At 33.7% G+C, this 21,764-nt stretch overlaps 1 protein-coding gene and 1 pseudogene across 1 annotated transcript; one reads left to right on the forward strand and one right to left on the reverse strand.

Moving 5' to 3' along the window:
• The first annotated feature begins 383 nt into the window (after positions 1–383).
• Positions 384–2,299, forward strand: LOC116129335 (annotated as a pseudogene).
• A 17,677-nt stretch (positions 2,300–19,976) lies between these two features.
• On the reverse strand, positions 19,977–20,834 carry LOC116129754. The gene has a single exon (XM_031415480.1). The coding sequence runs from the start codon at positions 20,832–20,834 to the stop codon at positions 19,977–19,979; it is 858 nt and encodes a 285-aa protein (XP_031271340.1).
• Positions 20,835–21,764: the final 930 nt, after the last annotated feature.

The raw sequence follows: 21,764 nt of genomic DNA on the forward strand, positions 1-21,764 counted from the left end.
GAAGATAAACTACAGTATTTCGTTAAATGTAGAAGGTTTAGGGCTAAAACAAAAACAGAAAGGCCCTCCCTTTTCACGTCCGTCATCTTCCTTGTACACCCACCACGGCCCATAACAATCCATAGTCCACAGTTCACATCAGCCACCAAGCCAACCTTTCTCTCTCATTTCAATTTCTGCTCCTCTGCAACACAAACCACTTAACATTTCTGCTTCAAATCATCAACCTCAACGAACAAAATACCAACTCGCTAACTCACTTGACTCGCTCTTCAATTCAACTCAATACACTCCCCATTTCATTTTCTCTACCTCCCAAACCCTAGATCCGATCAATTCAAAACCCGATCAGATCCAATCCAATCCAATTCAAATTCACCCAAATGTCGTGTCTAGCCCTCTCTCTCCAACCCGTCAACGGATCCGACATCCTCCTCAAACCCGAGAATGGTTCCCTCGACCCGAGCCCTCGCCGCCCTCTCCGCCTTCCGTCAAAACGCGAAATCTTCGCCGCCACGAAACGCCCCCACCACACCAAGCCCATCAATCCCAACCCTCCGTTTCCCCCTCGTCGACCACGACGCCTCTCTTGAATCCATCGCCCCTCGGCGTGATCCCCTCGCCGCCTCCAGCGGCCAGCTCATCGTCGGCGTTGAATCTCGGTACCGCGTCGTGGTATCGTCTCGTCAACTCCATCTACGTCCTCGGCATCACCAACCCGATCACGACAACTCAATCAATGTCTTCGACTGCATTAACACCGTTAATCAAGCCGTTAGTGTCATTGTGACAGCGTGCCGTGGCGTGGATGTCACTCCCGAGAAACTTAATCGTAAGTACGCTGAAATCTATAGGCTTTAGATATGTCCTACGTGGCGTTAGTAGTATACGTTTAGCTGCAATGTTGGGTTCAATGCACGGTGACGGAATTGCGAAGATGGTTCACTCTGCATTAGACACGGAGAGTAAGATTCGTGGGGCGGATCATTGGAGTTCTGTTGAGATTCATTCGCTCGAGCATTTGGCGGCGGTTGATTCATTTTCGAATGCTCGGTTTGAAGTCCGGCTGAGACTATTGCGGCCGGAGATGAGGTGGCAGCTACTTGTTGTGCAAATGCTAATGAGCAAGAAAAAGATAAGGAATTGGAGAAGAGTGAGGAGGTCTAATGTTGAGAAGGACCCATTTGCGGCGAGTGAAGTGGTGAATAAGGAGGAGGAACTTGTGGTGGGGTTAAGAAGAATAAGGGTTCGTCGACTGATTTGACTGTGGCGTTAGCGGGATTGAAGTTACTACATTGCCGCCGGCTGAGGCGACGCAGTCGACTCATATTAATGTGGAGGGTTTTGAAGGGGAGGATGGTGGGATTGAGTTTAGTAATGATAAGGCTACGATGGAGGAGACTTTTGAAGGATTTACTGAAGCTTGGGGTGGTGGATTGGATGCTTCTGAGTTTATTGGACCAAAGAAGATTGCGAAAAAGGAAGGGCTTAGTGGGCTTGAACTGTTGCAAACTGGTCCTGATGCTCCGGCTAAGAAGGCTGATGGAGCTAGAGACTCCACTTGAGAAACTTTTGGTGAAAAAGAATGAATGAAGGGTCTGAAATGTATATTGTGGAGCAAATTAGTGCAGAGTTCAGGGAATCATTGCTTGCTAGAACAGGGTTAATGGGTGTGGTTTATTTGAGAACATTGCCCAAGAAAACTTCTGGTGACGATAAAGAAATGAGTTCTCTTCGTGTTGATGGTACTAGTGGGGTTAAGAGATTTGTTTGCAGAGTAGTAAAGTTAGTAGTCTAGGTAATGGGATGTTTCATGTGAGAACAGCTCCATCTGATGAGCCAATTCGATTTGAAGTATAGTTTACTTCCTAGGATGACACATTGCCTTAAGAGTTCGCTTGATAAAAAGAAGTAGGGACTTTGCTTCTGTGATGATACAGTATGTTTCAAACCTGATTGCCTACACCATTACATGATGTAAAGTTTGTGTTGAAACTACGGTTGATCCTACATTGTTGAAAGTTTCGCCTAAAGCTGTGTGAATAGAACTGATAGAGAATTGAAGTGGCATGTACCAGCGATTCCAGTAAAGGGTTCTGTTGGCCGGCTGAGAGTAAGAATGCCTGTGGATTCTTATTGAGGAAGAGTGGTGGGGAAGAGCTTGATGTTATTGGTTATGTAAAATTCTGGAGAAGGGATGTATCATTATCTGGGGTTTGTCTACGGCCGTCTTGAAGGTAAGACAGACTTTTATGAAGTTGCTTACAAGTATGAGACTGGGGTTTACATGTGCAATTAAACACATTTGTTATGTTCCATTTTGCTTTTAATTTTTTGGAGGGGAATCAAGCGGTATGTGTTTGATTGTGTCTGTAGCATTTTTGATTACAAGCTTGTAATTTAGATCGAGATTTATGTAAAAGCTTTGTGTCTTTCTGTTATCAGCTACTGGTTTTCATCAATGGGTGGTGTACGTTGTTCTTGTATATGGTCTTTGTTTGTTTATTTCTGAAGTTCAATATATCAGTTCTTTCGCTGCATTTGGAGATTACATGCATGTTAGAATTCATATCTGCTTAACACTAACCTTGTTTCCGGAATACAAATTTTGTGGTTGATTATAGCGTATCTGTAAGAACTTCTAATATGTTCAAGTAAATAGTTACTGAATGACTTATGATCAGTATAAGCTATGAAGAATCGGGAAACATCACCTTTCATTTGTACAGTGCAATATGGGTTAGATCAGTTAAAGTGATGTTTTGATAATAGAACGTTGTTGGGAACTTTTATTTAAATCTATTGAAGGCAATAACCTGAAAAAATGCTTGTTATGTAATTGGGCTGCATTTCAAATATTTGTTTATTAATAGATATGGATGTATCTGTAGCTGCTTAGGTTATGCAAGAAGAGGCTTCTTCTGTTTATTAAAGGTCTTTGATGCAGAATAATATTATATGGTTTGAAAATCTTAGAAGTAGGAATGTCAGGATATAAATCAATTGGGAGATTAAGTGGTTGCTTTCTCCTGATCTCTTAGAACTCAAAATCTGTCTCCTTAATTTCTTCTATTTTCTTCTTTCTCCTTCCATGAGCTACTGAGTCTTGTAGTTAATTGTTTGTAAAAAATGTGATATGGTTTCAGACCCAAACTGAAAGCTTCCTTTATATTTCATGTTCTACATGGTTCTGGTTAAAAAGGATAGTAAATTTCTAAATATTGTACAGGATAATTTTGGTAGCTATATCCCATTTCCTTTCACAATGAGAAATTTGTGGTGCTCTATTTTATTAAGCTGGCCAACTATTAGATTTGTTGAGATGGAGAAAATGATCATAGGTGAAATAGAGATGAGATTCAAGTTCTGAATAATTTTCCTTTGATACTTTTGGGAGTATTAATGTCGGTCTTCTGCTAGATCGTCAGTTATAAGTAAAATTATGTATGTAACAATATTCTCAGATATATCGTGTGGAACTGAAACATATTGGCAGATGAAATTTGTATTGTGTCTCTTAAGGCCATGCTTATTTCTGTTTTTTAAGGCAGTGCCTTTTCTTATTTATGAATAGGCTTGTACTGGAATTTCTTTGCCTGCTTATTTTTAGCTCTAATCTTGACACTTTATTCCTCATCCTTTTCTTTTTCCATGCCATATCTTCAGCAGAGCAAAAGGTTTTCACTTTTTTTTTTCTAATTAGAAGTTCAAAAGAATTGACGATTGCTTTTTTGGAAAACCGTTTTCACGCACTTGCAAACATACCTTTAATGAAGTTAAAAAATTTTATGCAGAGTTGCTTGTATGATCCAATGTGATAGGTTTTATGTGTTTACCTTGCCAATGCATGGGAATCTGGAAACAATTAATGAGTGTATTTTCTTATGCATGATCCTGCTGAGAATGCATTCAAATAGTAAACGTTAAGTTGTGAAAGTATTTTTCTTCATTCTGAGTTGTGAAACTTGCAACTGTTATGAAGCTTGATGCGCGTAGTTTATTAATCAAATTTATGTTCTTATCTGTAAATGAGGAAGGTCCATGTGAGAGCTAGCAGTCAGCAAATACTAGTGAAGTTATTAGCTTATTTAGATATACAAATTTTCAGTTAGTCCATTGTAACTCTGCTACAAACTTAGATTGGAATGTGCTTTTGACTAGAATTGATTGTGTGATTTCGTGTTGACGTGTCAAGTTCTTCTGAAAGCAATTTGAGGCTGTGTACATATTGATGTGACTTGACTGATGTTGCATGAGAAAGCTTCAACTTGGTTTTTACTCGTATAATTTCCAATTAGGGAGGGATTCAGTAATATATGATACTTTTTCTTTTAGGATATGTAATAGCAATCAAGTCAGTAATCAGATTGCAGTGATTTGACATCTATCTTCACATTTTTATCCTCTCTTATTCACTAGTTGATGTCTTACCTGAGAATGTATTTTCTTTCACTTCATACTGAAAATGGAACTAGGCTCCAGACTCATCTGCATTATGGTTTCCAGCAATTGATAGAGCTGATCGGAGATGTCGGTTAGGCGTGAAAAAAAAAAAAAAAAAAAAAAAAAAAAAAAAAAAAAAAATATATAATATATATATATATATATATATATATATTATATATATATATATATTTGCATAGATATACATAAATATGAACAAGTATACATATTTATAAATGGGTATACGTAAATACATATGCATCAAATATGTATAGGTATATATATACTTATGTATCCATCAGGATCACTCTCAATCTGATGAGTTTTATGGGCTGGTTGGGTTTAACAAAATAAAATGGGTAGATTGTATCGCTTACTGGGCCCAGAAAATGGGGTAAGCCCAGACTTGGCCTGCCCATTTGACTCATCCTAGGATCAGTTGGAGTTGAACTACATAAAATGCACCCTATCTTCCAATCCGGTCATACCTATTTGAGAAATCAATGTGTCCCTAGCTATGTATACACAGTTTGTTTTTATTTTTTTTTTTTTATTTTTTTTTTTGGGGTAGTGAATCACCCCTTGCTTTAGAAATGCGATCTTTTAACTCTTTGATTTTGGAATTGTCATCAATTCAACCTTTAAATTGATCAACAATTTTATCAATCTAACCTTTAAAAAATATATAAACTATTCAATATTATTGATACATTTTGGATATTAAATTGATTGAATTTGGATGAATAGTAAAAAATCATTTTTTGAAGTAATCAATCACATCAATTGTAAAGATAGGGAGAGAAAAATTTATAAATAATATTTAATTTAGTGATTTGCATATGGATCATGTAATTCCCCTTGGATAATAGATTTTCGCGGACAATGAATCAACTATTTTATATTTAAAATAATAATAATAAACAAAATGTTGTAATTGGCCATCCATGCCTTAACTTTGAGACGGTGAATGGGGCGAAGGGGCGTTGGCTATAAAAAACCCCCCTCCCCTTCATTTTACTACAATAGTTAAAGTGAAAAGAAATGAAGTTTAACACTCCCCTTTCGACTTTACTTTAACATTTATGTCTTCTTTAGTCTATTACACTTATACCATTAATATTATAATATATTATCAACACAAAGAGTTTAACAAATGTAATAGTGCACTCTTATTGAAAGATGAACATAAAAAATGAAACATCGATATCCAGTAATGATGGATACATTTGTATAGTAGACAGTGCAACGACGCACACTATCCTTCAGGATAGAAAATAATTTTTCAAATTTGAAATTTACTGAAGCTAAAGTAAATACTATATTAGGGTTGATAAACATAATTAAGGGCTCTGGAAGAGCAACACTCTTGTTACCAAGTGGAACTAAATTAAGTATCAATGATACTTTATATTCTAGCAAATCCAGAAGAAATTTGTTTAGTTTCAAAGATATATGACTTAATGGATACCACATTGAAACCTTAATGAAAAGGATGGAGAGTTTTTATGCATCACTGCTAATATTTCATGCCATAAGCATGTACTGGAGAAACTCCCTGCTTTCTCATCAGGGTTATATTATACATTCCTAAAGAATGTTGAAGTTTATGCAGTTATGAACCAGAAGTTCACTGATCCAGAACTTTTTAAAATTTGGCATGACAGTCTTGGTCGCGTAGAATTATAGAAAACTCACATGGGCACCCATTAAAGAACCTAAAGATTCCGTCACCTAATGAGAGTGATTGTATTGCTTGCTGACAAGACAAATTGACACTTAAGCCATCCATCACTAAAATTGGTATAGAATCCCCATCATTTTTACAAAGAATTCATGGGGACATATGTGGTCCTATCCATCCACCAAGTGGACCTTTCCGCTACTTTATGGTATTGATTGACGCATCGACACGATGGTAACATGTTTGTCTACTATGTACCCGTAATGTTGTCTCTGCTAGATTGCTAACACAAATCATCAGATTACGAGTACACTTTCCAAATTACCCAATTAAAGCAATTCGTGTGGACAATGTTGGTGAGTTTACCTCAAAGAAATTTGATGACTATTGTACAGCAATGTGAATTGATGTTGAGTACCCAATACCACATGTACATATCCATAATGGTATGGCGGAGTCATTTATAAAGCATATCCAATTAATTGCAAGAACTTTGCTATTATGTACGCAATTACCAACTTTTGCCTGGGCTCATGCTGCTTTACATGCTGCGGTGCTAATTTGTCTAAGACCCACTGCATATCATCAATACTCTCCAATACAGCTTGTATTTGGACATTAGCCTAATATATCTCATTTAAGAACTTTTGGTTGTGTTGTGCAAGTTCAAATTGCACCCCCTTACGCACCAAAATGGGACCCAAACAACTTACCATCTATTATCAGGTATCTTGAGCCCCTGGCGGACAATCTGTTTACTGTACATTTTGTGGTTTGTTATTTTGAAGAGACAACATTCCCATCTTTAGGGAAAAAGGTAAAGCCTCCTGAAGTAAGGCCTGAACGTTACAGGAAAGTGAATTATATGTCTCATTTAGATCCTCGTACATCTCAATCTGAAATTGAAGTGCAAAGAATAACACATCTACAAAATATTGTCAACCAAATGTCTGAAACATTTACAGATGCAACAAAAATAACAAGATCATACATTCCTGCTGTCAATACACCAACAAGGATTAATGTTACCAATGAACAATCTACGGGCAGTGATCAATTCATTTGTTACATGCTAGAAGTGTGGCAGGCCGGTTGGAGCCAATGATACTGTTCCTAGGAAACAAAAGACATGGAACCAAATAGGTGCCAATGTTAATAATATTGGAATAATAGATAATTCCACGTCTTTTAAACTAACTCTAAAAGAGTTAATAGTCCCTGAATGGACACAAACCCCTGAAGAGGAACAAATCCCCAAAGGAATGTAAGAATATAGAAATGAATAAATTTCTATAAACTATGTTGATGAACAAATTCTAATTCCTCACAAATGCACGAATTGCTCTCGTAGTCTAGTATGTAAAAGCAAGGGTCGATCCCACATAGATTTGTAAGCAATTTACTAATCCTAATAACTATGCTTCAATTAAAACTAATAACTAGAATTAATAATAAATAATTAAGAAAAATCACTTTAAAGGCAACAACTGAATAAAACTATCATTAAACAACTATTAAAACTATTTAAAACCCAATTGACCAAAACCTAGGGTTCTAATTTCACCATAACTATCAAGCTCTATATCAACAATCTATCTATTGTATCTCAATTCACTCTCTAAGGTTCGCACTCACTAAATCAAGATATTACCGTAAGACTTTTGGGATTAACCTAGTAGTTTTAACACAAGACTAGTTAGGGCGTATAGTCTAGCCTATGAATTAAAAATCCATTAAACTCGGGAGTACTCGAAATCATGAATGAAGGCGCATCTGTCAGGGCGTATGCACAAATACTAAATATTTAAGAAATCATGAACTACCTAATATTCAGTCAGGGCGTATGCAAAAATACTAATCATTATTCAATAATCTCAACACAAACAACCTACTAATTCACACTAAGTGTCGTCACACAATAATGAAAATTAAAGACAGAATAAATACATGAATGAATCTAGATTTCCATTGAATTGATAACAATAAATATATGTTTAAATATAGAGCCTTCCAATTAGGCTACATTAGATCCCCAAATAAGAGTTTAGTTACACATTGACATTAAAGAGAGCAAACTTGAAATTCCCTCAAAAGTAAGAATAATCCAAACCCTAGGAAGAATCTCCTTCTCTTTCTTGATAAAAAGTAACTCTCAATTTAGGTAAAAAAAGAATCCCTAAAATAAATTATAAAGTACTATTTATACTTTTCCTTTGCTAGGGACGTTTTTGGGAAAACACAAGTTTAAGTCGGAGTTGGAAAAGGTGAGGTTTTTATTTTTCTCGCTATCCATGCCGCGGCGCCAATTTCTTTCGCAAACATAAAACTTTGTCTCGTCGCAGCGCCAACTTCTTCATGCTGTGGCATGAACTTTCTGTCCAAATTCAGCTTCTCGCGCCGCAGCACAGAACAACCATGCTACAGTGCAATCCAATAATTTCACATTCTTTCTTTTGCTTGACGATCCGACTTCTCTCTTTAGCACGTACAAAGCCTTCAACCACCGTGTGAGCATAAATTCATTACTTTTTCCACCTAAAAACCTGAAACTCATACACATACCCATGATTCCGAAAAATAGAAATATACAAAGAAGCTTGCACAAAAATAATCCATGAAAGTCACGAGTTCTCTACAATCTACTCATAAAATCATGGAATATATATATATATATATATATATATATATATATATATATATATATATATATATCATTTCATCACTCATCACAACCCCCACCAACGTTTTGCTAGTCTCTAGCGATCAAAGCGATAAAAAATAACCTAACCCTATTCTAACACTTTAAACTAAACTCTTTTCGTAGGTTGATACAATTGTATTTAGCATATGCAATAAGCCTTTAAACCCCTAGGTCTCCCTAGTGGACGAGTTATAGTCTCGTGAGGGTTTACAGCGATGTTACCCACAAACATCTGACAAGTCATAAAACACACAAACATTCACACATAAATAAAAACAAAACAAAGTTTCCAACTAATTCATTAAGTGTTTAGAAATCGAATACACACAACAAGAGAATAATCAAACATTATCTCAAATCTAGGAACATCCTAAACATCAATCTCACGTTCGTTCTCAACTCTCTAACATCCATCAATCCACAATCTATCAATCCCAACACTAGAGATAATTCCATATGCAACATCCATAGACAAACAATTGATCCCAATAATTGTGAAATATGAATAAAATTCTGTAAATACAAACTTCATAGCCTACTTTTCAAACCACTCTCCACTAAGTAGAACAATCACACAACTTTAGAGCATTAGGACTTTATTGAGCTTGTAATGTTTAGGCTAAGATATTGGGTTATGAAAGAATGGAAAGGAATCAAACAAAGTAAGAGGATTAATCTTACTTATTTGCAACAACATTACTCAAAGCATATACATTTCTCTAAATTTCCCAAGCCTTTGTTAGTCTTTCTTCCAACCGCATTTGCATTCACACTTTCCTACTTCCTTGATTCATTCATTTTTTTTTCTCCTTTTTTTTTTTCAGATTTTTTTTTTTCTTTTCTTTTTTTTCCGAATTTTTGTTTCTGATTTTTTTTTTTTTTTTTTTGGAAGAAACTATAGTCAGGAAGTATGGATATTACAATCTTTCCCCTTGTTACTTGATATTCACAATACACCACAACCCCAACCATTCTTATGAATACCCTTCAAAATTTGAGAAAACACTCTAAGCCACACACAAACACTCTCATTTGCATAAATTCAGATTAAATCCTCTTAAAATCATGGGTAGAGTAGTGTGTTTAAGGGTTAAAAGGGTATGTTATTGTGGGATAAATGAAAGAAAATCAAGGCTAATATAAAATCAATATCGGCACAAAAGGGTGACAAGAGATATAAAATGTAGGGTTGGCTTGAAAGGCACAAACGGTCCAAAGATGGCCTAAGTCATTTCTTCAGTCAGTTCGTCTAGGATTTTACCTCAAGTGGTCATCAAATAGGTTCTAGAATTTGGGGATCTCAACAATGTCATAGGATAATCACACACAAAACATCCCTAAATGCTAGAACTAACCCACCTTACAAAACACACATCATGAGAGTTTCAAACTTAAGCAAAACCAACATTCATAATTATTCCTAAACTAAATTAAAATTTGATTGTTCTAAATGCCCATGTCATTGCAATCATGTTATTATCATTGACACATAAAATTAATTCAGAAAAACTGGAACACACTCAATTAAAAATATCAAAAAGCACACCATACCCCCCCCCCCCCCCCCCCCCCCCCTCGCCAAAAAAAAAAAATCCACAAAAATTAAGAAAAATATTCAATTCAGAAAATATTTAAGACTAGCTAGGGCGTATAGTCTAGCGTATGAATTAAAAACCCATTAAACTCAAGAGTACTCGAAATTATGAATAAATGTGCATTTGTCAGGGCGTATGCACAAAAACTAAATATTCAAGAAGTCATGTGTTAGTGTATATTAGTGTATGCCCTAGAAATCATTCGTGTTGTCGGTTTCAGAGCATTTTGTCTTGTATCTATATATATCAAAATAATAGAAGAAAAGGTTCTTCATCATATATGTAAATTGCTTCCTTATTCAGTACTGCATTTAAAATAAAGTATGTATATGAATTGTCTAGATGATTCATTTAATAGGTAAATGAATTATCGAAAAGGGTTCCCTGCGGAAGCAATATAAATTTGGGCAACATATTGTACAGTAGGCATACGGATGCTTCCGAAAGAATCATGAGTTGATATAAGTATGGATGACGATGATAGTCATGTCACTAGGGCATTGGTATGGATTAACGGTTGGTGAACTGTTTTTCGAACGTGACCGAATAACGACAAATCACTTGGAAAAGCATGTAGTCAATGATTTATCGTTTGGTTATATCAGTGCACGATGTAGTCTTTGACCTGAGACATTGTACGGATCCGATATGGATGCGTATGGTTCATACGGTGTATAAGTACGAGACTAATCAGTTTTCGTACAATAAAGCCTATTGGTCATGCATTGTTATGCGGAAACGACGATGGTCAAGAGGGGATCCATTGACTCGGAAATATAGGATCTGGAGTACCGCTGACTCCATCCGGATTTGAGTTCCTAGACGAACATCGATATAAATGTCAAAAAACTGAATCTCTGGCCAGGTCTATTATTAGTATACAAAAGTAAGTTTGTGATGACAAGTTCCAGACATATTGATCGACAATTCGGTAGAAGATCGAGTTTAGGATTTTGATGTTCCATGAACCATACTCGATTAGGATATCTCAATGGAGGGACTTTACCTGCATGGTACATATGATCTGAAATGGGTTCGATGAAGTATTTCTTCATCGTGGTTTAGGGACTATGGCACATTGCTAGATGGTTACCATAGTCGTTGGGCCTCCGGACAGGTTTCCGGATTCATCCAGAACCGGCTCACGGCTAATCCACGGTGGACCTACATGGTCACACCAATAGCCTTGGGAAGTTACAGAAGGATGAGGAGAGAGAATGATTTCCGAAGAGGGCTAGCACCTTCCGAGGGTAATAACGGGATTTCTATAGTAATAGTTACATAGAAATCATTTGTGACATTTAAGGGTTAAAATGGTCAAGCAATAATTAATTTTATTTAATTATTATATCTTAAAGTGTTAAGATTAATGAGATGAACAAAAATAACCTTTTAATAGTTAAAGGTAAAAAGGGGTAAATTTTTGGTGTTGTTAATGTAAACTAGTTTAGTTTACATGGGCCCTTGAATAATATTGATTATTCAAAGGGTAGCATATTAAATTCGTGGGGTCCCTTTATAAAATAAGATTTTATTGGGCTTGGAAGTGAAAAATAAATAATTGCAATATTGCCCAAGTATATATAAGTGCAAAAGGTTGCATTTTTGTTCATTCTTGACTAGTTCACAAAAACACAAACCAAAACTCTCTCTCAAACCCAAGGCCACTCTCTAATCTCTCAAGGTGGTGTTAAAGTGTAGAGGTTTCATCATTTTGAAGCTAATCTTCATCAATCCAAAGCAAAGGAGTAGGTATAATCTCTTTTCAAGCTTTGTTTGAAAACCGGTTTTAGAATCCATGCTTTCATGCTTTCATTCTCCATCTTCACCACTCTTCATGCATGCTAATTCTTTCATCATGAACTAACTAATATTCAATTAGGACGTATGCACAAAATACTAATAATTCATTCAATAATCTCAACACAAACAACCTACTAATTCACACTAAGTGTCATCACACAATGATGAAAATTAAAGGCAGAATAAATACATGAATGAATTTAGATTTCCATTGAATTGATAACAATAATATATGTTTAAACACGGAGCCTTCCAATTAGGCTACATTAGATCCCTAAATAAGAGTTTAGTTACACATTGACATTAAAGAGAGCAAACTTGAAATTCCCCCAAAAGCATGAATAATCCAAGCCCTAGGAAGACTCTCCTTCTATTTCTTGATAAAAAGTAACTCTCAATTTAGGTAAAAAAAGAATCCCTAAAATAAATTATAAAGTCTTATTTATACTTTTCCTTTGCTAGGGGTGTTTTTGGAAAAACACAAGTTCAAGTCGGAGTTGGAAAATGTGAGGTTTTTATTTTTCTCACGATCCATGCCGAGGCGTGGTTTTTTGGCGCCGCGGTGTCAAATTATTCCGCAAACATAAAACTTTGTCACATCGCGGCGCCAACTTCTTCATGCTGTGGCATGAACTTTATGTCCAAATTCAACTCCTCAAGCCACAACACAGAAAAATTATGTCGCGGCGCAATCCAGCAATTTCACATTCTTTCTTTTGCTTGACAATTTGACTTTTCTCTTTAGCATGTACGCCTCCAACCAACGTGTGAGCATAAATTCATCAGTTTTTCCGCTAAAAAACCTAAAACTCATACACATACCTGTGATTCTGGAAAATATAAATATACAAAGAAACTTGCACAAAAATAATCCATCAAAGTCAAGAGTTCCCTGCAATCTACTCATAAAATCATGGAATATATATATCATTTCATCACTCATCATATGCTCATAATAAAGAAATGTGGAATCATGAAACAACTATTGTTGATAACATATTTTCATACACAATAGCTACTGAAATTATGAATGATGAGTTTGAGCCACGTTCTGTTGATGAATGTCAACAAAGACATGATTGACCAAAATGGGAAGAGGCGATTCAAGCAAAATTAACCTCTTTAGCAAAACAAAATGTATTTGGACCTGTAGTCTAAACGCCTGAAAATGTGAAACCCGTAGGATACAAATGGGTATTCACAAGGAAACGAAATGAGAAAAATGAGATTGCTAGGTATAAGGCTAGACTAATGGCTCAAGGTTTCCTACAAAGACCTAGAATTGACTTTGATGAGACGTATTCACCAGTGATTGATGCTATCATATTTCGATACTTAATTAGTTTATCAATCTCAAAAGGACTTTATATGCATCTCATGGACGTTGTCACTGCGAATTTGTATGATACACTAGATACTGATATCTATATGAAAATCCTTGAAAAATTCAAAGTGCCAGAAGCAAATAAAAGGAACATGTATTCAATATTGCAAAGATCCTTATATGGGTTGAAACAATCAGGACGAATGTGGTATAATTGTCTCAGTGAATATCTGATGAAGGAAGGATATATCAATAATCTTGTATGCCTATGTGTCTTTATAAAAATGCCAGAATCAGGATTTGCAATTGTCGCAGTATATGTTGGAGACATGAACTTAATAGAGACTCTTGAAGAGCTCACAAAAGCTGCCGAGTACAAAAAAAAAAAAGAGAATTTGAAATGAAAGATCTGGGGAAAACAAAGTATTGTCTCGGCTTACAGATCGAGCATTGTTCAGATGGAATTTTGTTCCATCAATCAAATTATACTGAAAAGATCCTAAAACAAATAATATAGATAAATCTCACCCCTTAAGTACCCCAATGGTAGTTCGGTCTCTTGATCCTAAAAACGATCAATTTTGTCCTAAAGAAAACGATGAAAAGATACTTGGTCCTGAAGCACCATATCTAAATGCAATAGGCTCATTATTATATTTGGCATAATATATGAGACCAGACATAGCATTTGCAGTAAATCTGTTGGCAAGATTTAGCTCTACACCAACTCGCCGACATTGGAATGGTATCAAACATGCCTTTCGTTTCCTCAGTGAACAAAAGACTTGGGATTATTTTATCCAGGAAAATATGTTAATGATCCTAAATTAGTTGGTTATACAGATGTTGGGTACCTTTCTGATCCTCATAAAGCCCACTCGCAGACGGGATATGTATTCACCTACAATGGTACTACAATATCAAGGCGCTCTACAAAACAAACATTGGTTGCCACTTCCTCCAACCACTTCGAGATTCTTGCACTTCATGAAACCAGCCGAGAATGTGTATAGTTAAGATCTGCCATCCATTTTATTGAAAGTACATGCAAATTGCCACATATCTCATATGCTCCCACAATTATAAATGAAGACAATGTAGCATGTATTGCTCAACTCAGGGGAGGATATATCAAAGGAGACAGAACCAAGCATATTTCATTGAAGTTCTTTTACACTCACGAACTCCAGCAAAATCGAGAGATTGATGTCAAACAAATACGCTCCAGTGATAATCTTGCAGATTTATTCACTAAGGTTTTACCGACATCAGCATTTGAAAAGTTAGTGTATAACATCAGTATTCGGCGGCTCAATAAGTTACTAAATTAATTCTACCATTATGAGGGGGAGCATTGACCAAGAGGAGTACCGATTAGCGGGGGTTTTTTAAGAAAAGTTTATTGTACTGGACATATGTGCACTGTACTCTTTTTTCCTTGATTAAGTTTTGTCCCGTTGGGTTTTCCTGATAAGGTTTTTAATGAGGCAATATGAAGCACATCCAATTTCACGTTACAGTAGAGTTGTATTTCTTTATTTAAGTTTTTTTTTTTCCCACTAGGTTTTTCTTCAGTAAGGTTAAATACAATTATCTTTAAGAGGTGGATGTCCAAGGGGGAGTGTTGTAATTGGCTATCCATCGCCTTACTTTGAGGCGGTGAATGGGGGGAGGGGGCATTGGCTGTAAAAACCCTCACTCCCCTTCATTTTTACTACAATTAAGTGAAAAGAAAAGAAGTTTTATAGCCCCCCCTTGGACTTTACTTTCTTAATATTTTGTCTTCCTTAATCTATTACACTTATATTACTAAGATTATAATACAAAAGGTTTTACTTGATATAATCGTTACTTTTACTATGAAAGCCAATTATGAATTTGACAAATGTCACAAAATCAACTAGCAAATTTACTTAGAATGATAAAATATATGCTTTGATTAAGCTCTTAATATACTAATTAACCCTTTTGCTTTTTAAAAGCTTCCTACCTAAGTAAACTTCGATGAATTTACTTCGTATTTTATATTATTATGCTTTTTTATCTTACCTTTATTTTTCTTTTCTTAATGATCATCAACAATGGGGGCTAAATCATTTAATCCTATAAGCTACGTTTTCTTTAAGTTTAGGAATATTATTATTATTATGAAAAATTATTATGATTTTTGCATTTTTGACACAAAAAATCATTCTAATTTCACCAAATTATAAGAAAAAACATAAAATAGTTACAGTATATCTTAACTCTCAGGTTCAAATCAAAGCTAAACTAATTACAATAAAACCTGTATAGAGTATGAAATTCTTTATGGTAGTTAAAACCCTAGATTATACAAGTGATCAGCACCCTGGAATTACGTTGCACTTAGAAGAAGTAGAAAGAGAAATATAGTGATAATTTAATTCTTCACCATCCAATGGGATAGATCCAACCGTGTATAAGTATGGTTACGATGAAATTCTAGAAAATTGACAAAATAATCTCGTTTAAATATTTCAAATACCCACAAGGCATTTTGAGCCAAAATGTTTCCAAAATACAAAAATAATCATCAAACCAAACATACCCTAAATTAAAAAGCTTCCTAAACCAAATAAGATATGAGTATTCAAAACTCTCCCATTATTAGGAACAAACTCAAATAATGACTTGAAATGTTTGCTTGAAAGCCAAAACATGTTTTTTGTTTTATTTGTTTCCATATTTCCAATCAATTGTGCGTCCAAAAATTTGCCACCTCAAAGGGTTATTTTGTACGTTAAATTTTTTTTAAAAAAAGAAATTATTATTATTTTCCATTATCAGTCAAACCCACAATTATCCGGCAGTATGATTGTTGGCAACATGATAGTAGTATAATAATTGAAATTAATAATAATATTCAGTAAAACTACTTTACTTCATAAATTACATTGTATACTATTATTTCGCATGGGAATTCATTTCTAATTAATTGCATGCAAACTAAGTTTGATTGGCTTATAAATTACACTAATTACCAATTTCAAAGCACTTCAAACCAGCATAATTTCTTCCCAAGCTCCACCTGCTAAGCAAATTATGTGTTTAGTTTTGTCTCTTTTTTTTTTTTTTTTCTTTTTCTTTTTAATGATCGGGGTATCCGGATTAGTTTACACGTATTTCAACTAATCTTCAAGACCTTGGAACTATCGATTAGGTAAGAGTTTCATTGGCTATCCCTATTAGCAACTGAGAAGGGACTTGAACTTAAGACCTTTTGAGTAATATATCCAAAAATCCCTATCGAACCACTTGTCCACCTAAAGTTAGTTTAAATTATGTGAATAGTTATTTAACTCTATAAATGCACAAATTATTAAGCATAAATTCTTGGATGTAGACCGTCTATATTTTTAAAATGCGGATGGTTGTCGATAAAAAATAATAAATATTAAAAGACAAAATTTTACAACCTTCGATACTTTTTTTTTAGTATTTACGATACTGTTTAACTATTAAATTATTTCAACAAACAAGGTTCATAATTTAAAAAAAATAATAATTTAAAAAACTAACATATTAACATAAGTATTGTGGGACTTAATTTTTATTTATTTATTTTAGTAGTTAATAGAAAGAAAGTAAGGGGGTTAATTAGTTACATTAATACCAACCCAATAATTTTTTCAATTATTAGATTAAATTGGATGGAAGGTTAGTATAAAATACGCTCATAATCTATACATTTTGTTATCAAATTACATTAATTATCAAGCTAAATAACGTAATTAATCTCAAGAGATTGACTTAACGATCAAAGAGATTTGTTCACTTTCTTGAGTTGAATTTTTGGATTCAAACTTAAAAAAAAAAAAAATTGATAACATCAAAAGTGAAATGGAGTAAAGGATTGAAATTACAAGAAAAGTTGGAAAAGTGTAGCCTACAAAATACTCGATCTTGCTATCTTAGTGATGCTCACAATTATTACTATTTTTCTTTATCTTTTATCTTTTATCTTTTCTCTTTTCGTAACCTGAAAATTACTTTGAGTGTAGATGTAATATTGATGTTGTCCTGATCTACTTTTTCTATTTCTTCATTTTTTTTCTCCAAAATAATCATGAAATTTTTATTTATTTATAATATAATAATAATAATGAAAGATTTTTCTTTACCCCTTCTCTCAATTATTTGCCATTAGCCCAACATAAATTAAAATTATGAAAACTATATAAATTTCTCTAAAACTCTCCAAAATTATATATATATTAAAAAATAATTATCTATGATATGTTTATTAGGTTTGTTATTATAAGCTCCCATAAATTTTCATTTAATTTTTCGACGTCTATTATTTTCAAAAAGATTACAAACCCGGAGTTTTTGATTTTTTTTTGGTAGTTTTTGATTTTAGGAGAATTTTTAAAATTAAAATTGTAAATTAAGTAATGGATCTATGTTAATAGATAATAATCTTATGTATTATGATATGATAATTAACTTTCAATTAAATAGGAAAAAAAGATTATTTATATAAAATATGGGATAAATCAATTAAAAATATAAATAATTTAAAAAAAAAAGGCTTCTCTAAACAAGAGTGGTTCCCATGTGTAGCCGCCCATAGAAATTATTTTCCTTGTGAACATGACATGCAATAGATTTTATGAAGTTATTATTTTAATTAATTTTGATTAACTCTCATTAACTTTAACAAGAATATATGCTTAGTACTTTTCATATCATATTGTAATGACATTTTTTTTTTCCTCAAGTTCAATGTATATCCCAACTTAACAACATCCACAATCAAACCAAGACAAATCAAATATCAAATTTTTTTCTCCATGTTCATGCATGATGAAGATAATATAAACCATAAACAAGAGAGTTGCAATTGGTGGGTATAATGTAGTGGGATCATATACAACAACAATCTTAATTAGGGTTTAATCTAATTTTCCCCTAAGATTTCTTGAAATAATTTTTTTTTTTTTTTTTTTATAATCGGGGGTGTCCGAATCAGTCTATGCGTAGCTCAATTAATCCCTTGGAACCTTGGAACTACCGGTTGGGTAAGAGCTCCAGTAGTTACCCCTATTAGCAATCGAGAAGTGATTCGAACTCAAAACCTCTTGAGTAATACATCCAAAAGTCTCTATCGAATTACTCGACCACCTAGAGGTAGTTTAATAATTTTTTTTATTGAAGTATCTAAAATAACAATTTACGTATTATCATTTGTGTCTCCTAGAGTTTCAACGTCTACTTTAATAAATAAAATAAATAAAAAATCTGTTAATTAGGCTATAAAAACCCTAATGAAATATATATTGACAATATGGAGTAAATTATTATTTCAGATTAGAGACAGAAATTGTTATCAAACCCTCTTAATTATTGTTAGTTTAAAAGTATTTTTTACCATTATAATTGCTTAATCATTTGATTTACTAATTTTTTTAATATTTAACTGAAATTGATAATTAACATTTACCCAAAAGGTCCAAAACTAAAAAAATTGTTTAGGGTGCTTCTTAAATAATACTTGAAACGTATTTACGTAAAAAAAATTAACATTTAACCTCTTCCCTTATGATCAGATGATAAACCTTTTAGTCACTAAGGTTAACTATACTTAAGAGGGTTTTGTGTTTGAGTCGTAAGAAAAGTGCTTACTATATTTGTGTAATTATCTTAGTTTATTGGATTTATAAAGTGTTTCGTGACACTTCAGGATTAGGTAGGAATATCAAACATGTGAGTAAAATTAGCCCATATTTTTTATTTGTACACAAGAAATTGACTATTAATATAAAATATATATTTTTATATCAATATTTTGATTAATCAATCACTATAATCCAACATTATATGTTAATTTATTTAATTAAACCATTAAACAAAGAGAATTGATGGAGACAGACTAATAAAACAAGTAAATAGATCAAAAGATTAAGTTGTACAACTGCAACATTTAACCTGTTATAATTTTAAGATATATAACAAATTAATTAAAGATACTCATTCTTAAATAAATTATTATCCCACAAATATATAAATACAAAAATCCAAAATTTATTACAAAATTAAATTTAAATAATTAAAACTACAAATAAAAGATCTATTATGTCATTATCGAGAGTCTCGTGATTATCATTCATTTCTAATGGCCCCCACCTACCAAACCAAAATCAAATCTTCATTCTCATTTACTAACATACAATCATCATCATAATCTCTCATGCTCCGCACTGTACATTATCATACCTTTCCTTGTACGTAAAGTCATTAATTATAATTTCTCCTTCTAAATTTTTAAACGAAAATAAAAGAAATTCTCGTTAAAAATTCAAATATTTTTTAAATGACGAAATTACCCCTCATGCAAAAATGAAAACCACAACAAACTGGGGTAGTTTCGTCGAATGGAATAATATGCATGGCACGTACAAATCTTCCTCACGCGTGTGGCATGCACAACGGCGTCGTTACGGCCACACTAGCATCATCTTTACAACTTAATGCTTTGAGAAACCTCCAAGAAGTCTTCCCGCCGGCGGTAGAGCTCCGGTTAACCGGGAAATTCCCTGCCGCGTCCAACGAAGGGAACATCACGGATGAATTGCGACGGAATTGGCGGCTTTTGATGTCTCTCAGGTCCATCTCTGGCGGGAACTTCACCATTCCAAACATTAACAAGTACCACCACGGCTTCACCGCCCGAATTTTATTAACATTATCCGATTTTCCGACGCTTCTGACGGATGAATTCCGCTCCATATCGAAGTCTGGCGAGGTCTTCGAACTCGAAACGCGGTGCAACTTCTGATAGTCGAGTGACCGACTGCTTCTCAAGATTTTACTCTTAGAACGAGAGCTCTGTAACTCAGAAAGAGACTCCGATCTCCGGCGAAAATCGCCGTGTCTGTGTTCATAAATCGACGACTTCGTGAAACCTTTCGATGAGAATTGCTGTTGTTGTTGTTGATGATGATGATGATAAACAGGAGGATTTTGTTCATTAATATTTAAAGGGATGAGTTTTCCGCAGAAAATTATATCTTCAGCGGCACGCATTTCGGAGCTGAGATTGCTGAGAAACTCGAAGAATTCGGGGTCGCCGGGCTCGGTTGATGAAGATGAAGATGTTCGTCGAGTAGTATTAGAATTACTGTGGCTTCTTGTTGTCGTTTCTTGAAAATTGTTGCCATTGTTTTCGTCGAGAGGAAAGTCACAGAGAGAAAGAGCTTCTTCCTCTTCTTCTTGCGGGTCGTGGAGATGATGATGATGATGGTCGGGTTTTTCAAGAGCTCCCATAGTGATTGTTTTTTCAGAAATGAGAGAACGAAGATGAAAGACTTTGTAGGACATTTTTATAGTAAAACAGAAAGAAAGATTTATTGCTAAAACGGTGATTAATTAGTTTTAAGAATAATACAAGAATTTTCATAGTTATATAAATACTTAGGTGTGGATGTTTTAAAGATTATAATATGAATTATTATAAATATATAATCATAAATAAATAAAATAAAATAAAAATATAAGGAGACAAAGGAAAAGAGACAAAGTAGTGGAGAGTGTGTTTATTGATGGAAATGTAGTTTCTTTCCAAGTACTTGTTGTTGAGTTGGGAGTCTTGACAAAGTGTATTCATAGTTTTTCTCTCATTGTCCATGCCTTCTAGAAGAAGATTAACAAAAAAAACATGAAATTAAAGAGATGATTAATTAATAGACAAATAAATGCTTCTAGAAAGGCCAGCAGAATGGGAAGAGAAAGTTTGAGACAAGTTCAAATGGGAGATAATTTTGATTAATTAAATTATTTTGCATGTATAAATAGGATTGGAGAAGTGGTTAAGAATATTATCTTTGACTTGTATTTGAGTATACATAAATATTAGGATAAAAGTTATAATAAGATTTTTCTGACAAATTCATGACATTTAAGTAATTGAAAAAGTCTTTCATGATGGTACGGAAGGTTTTCTTAAATATTCCATAAATAGGCTTTTAACAAATTAAAATAAAATTAAAAAAAAAAAAAAATATATATATATATATATATATATAAGAACCTTTCTATAATGATACTATGACTTCGTTTGGTTGCTAATTGGGAATACTACTTTTAGTGTTCCCAAAAAAGTTCAACAGTAAAATACTCAAAAACCAGAGTTTTTGGGAATACTACTCTCAATATTATTTAACTTTTTTTAAACCCTTTGAATTTGTTAATTTAATT

Source organism: Pistacia vera, unplaced genomic scaffold (assembly GCF_008641045.1).
Source record: "Pistacia vera cultivar Batoury unplaced genomic scaffold, PisVer_v2 Contig106, whole genome shotgun sequence".
Classification (NCBI taxonomy): Eukaryota; Viridiplantae; Streptophyta; class Magnoliopsida; order Sapindales; family Anacardiaceae; genus Pistacia; species Pistacia vera.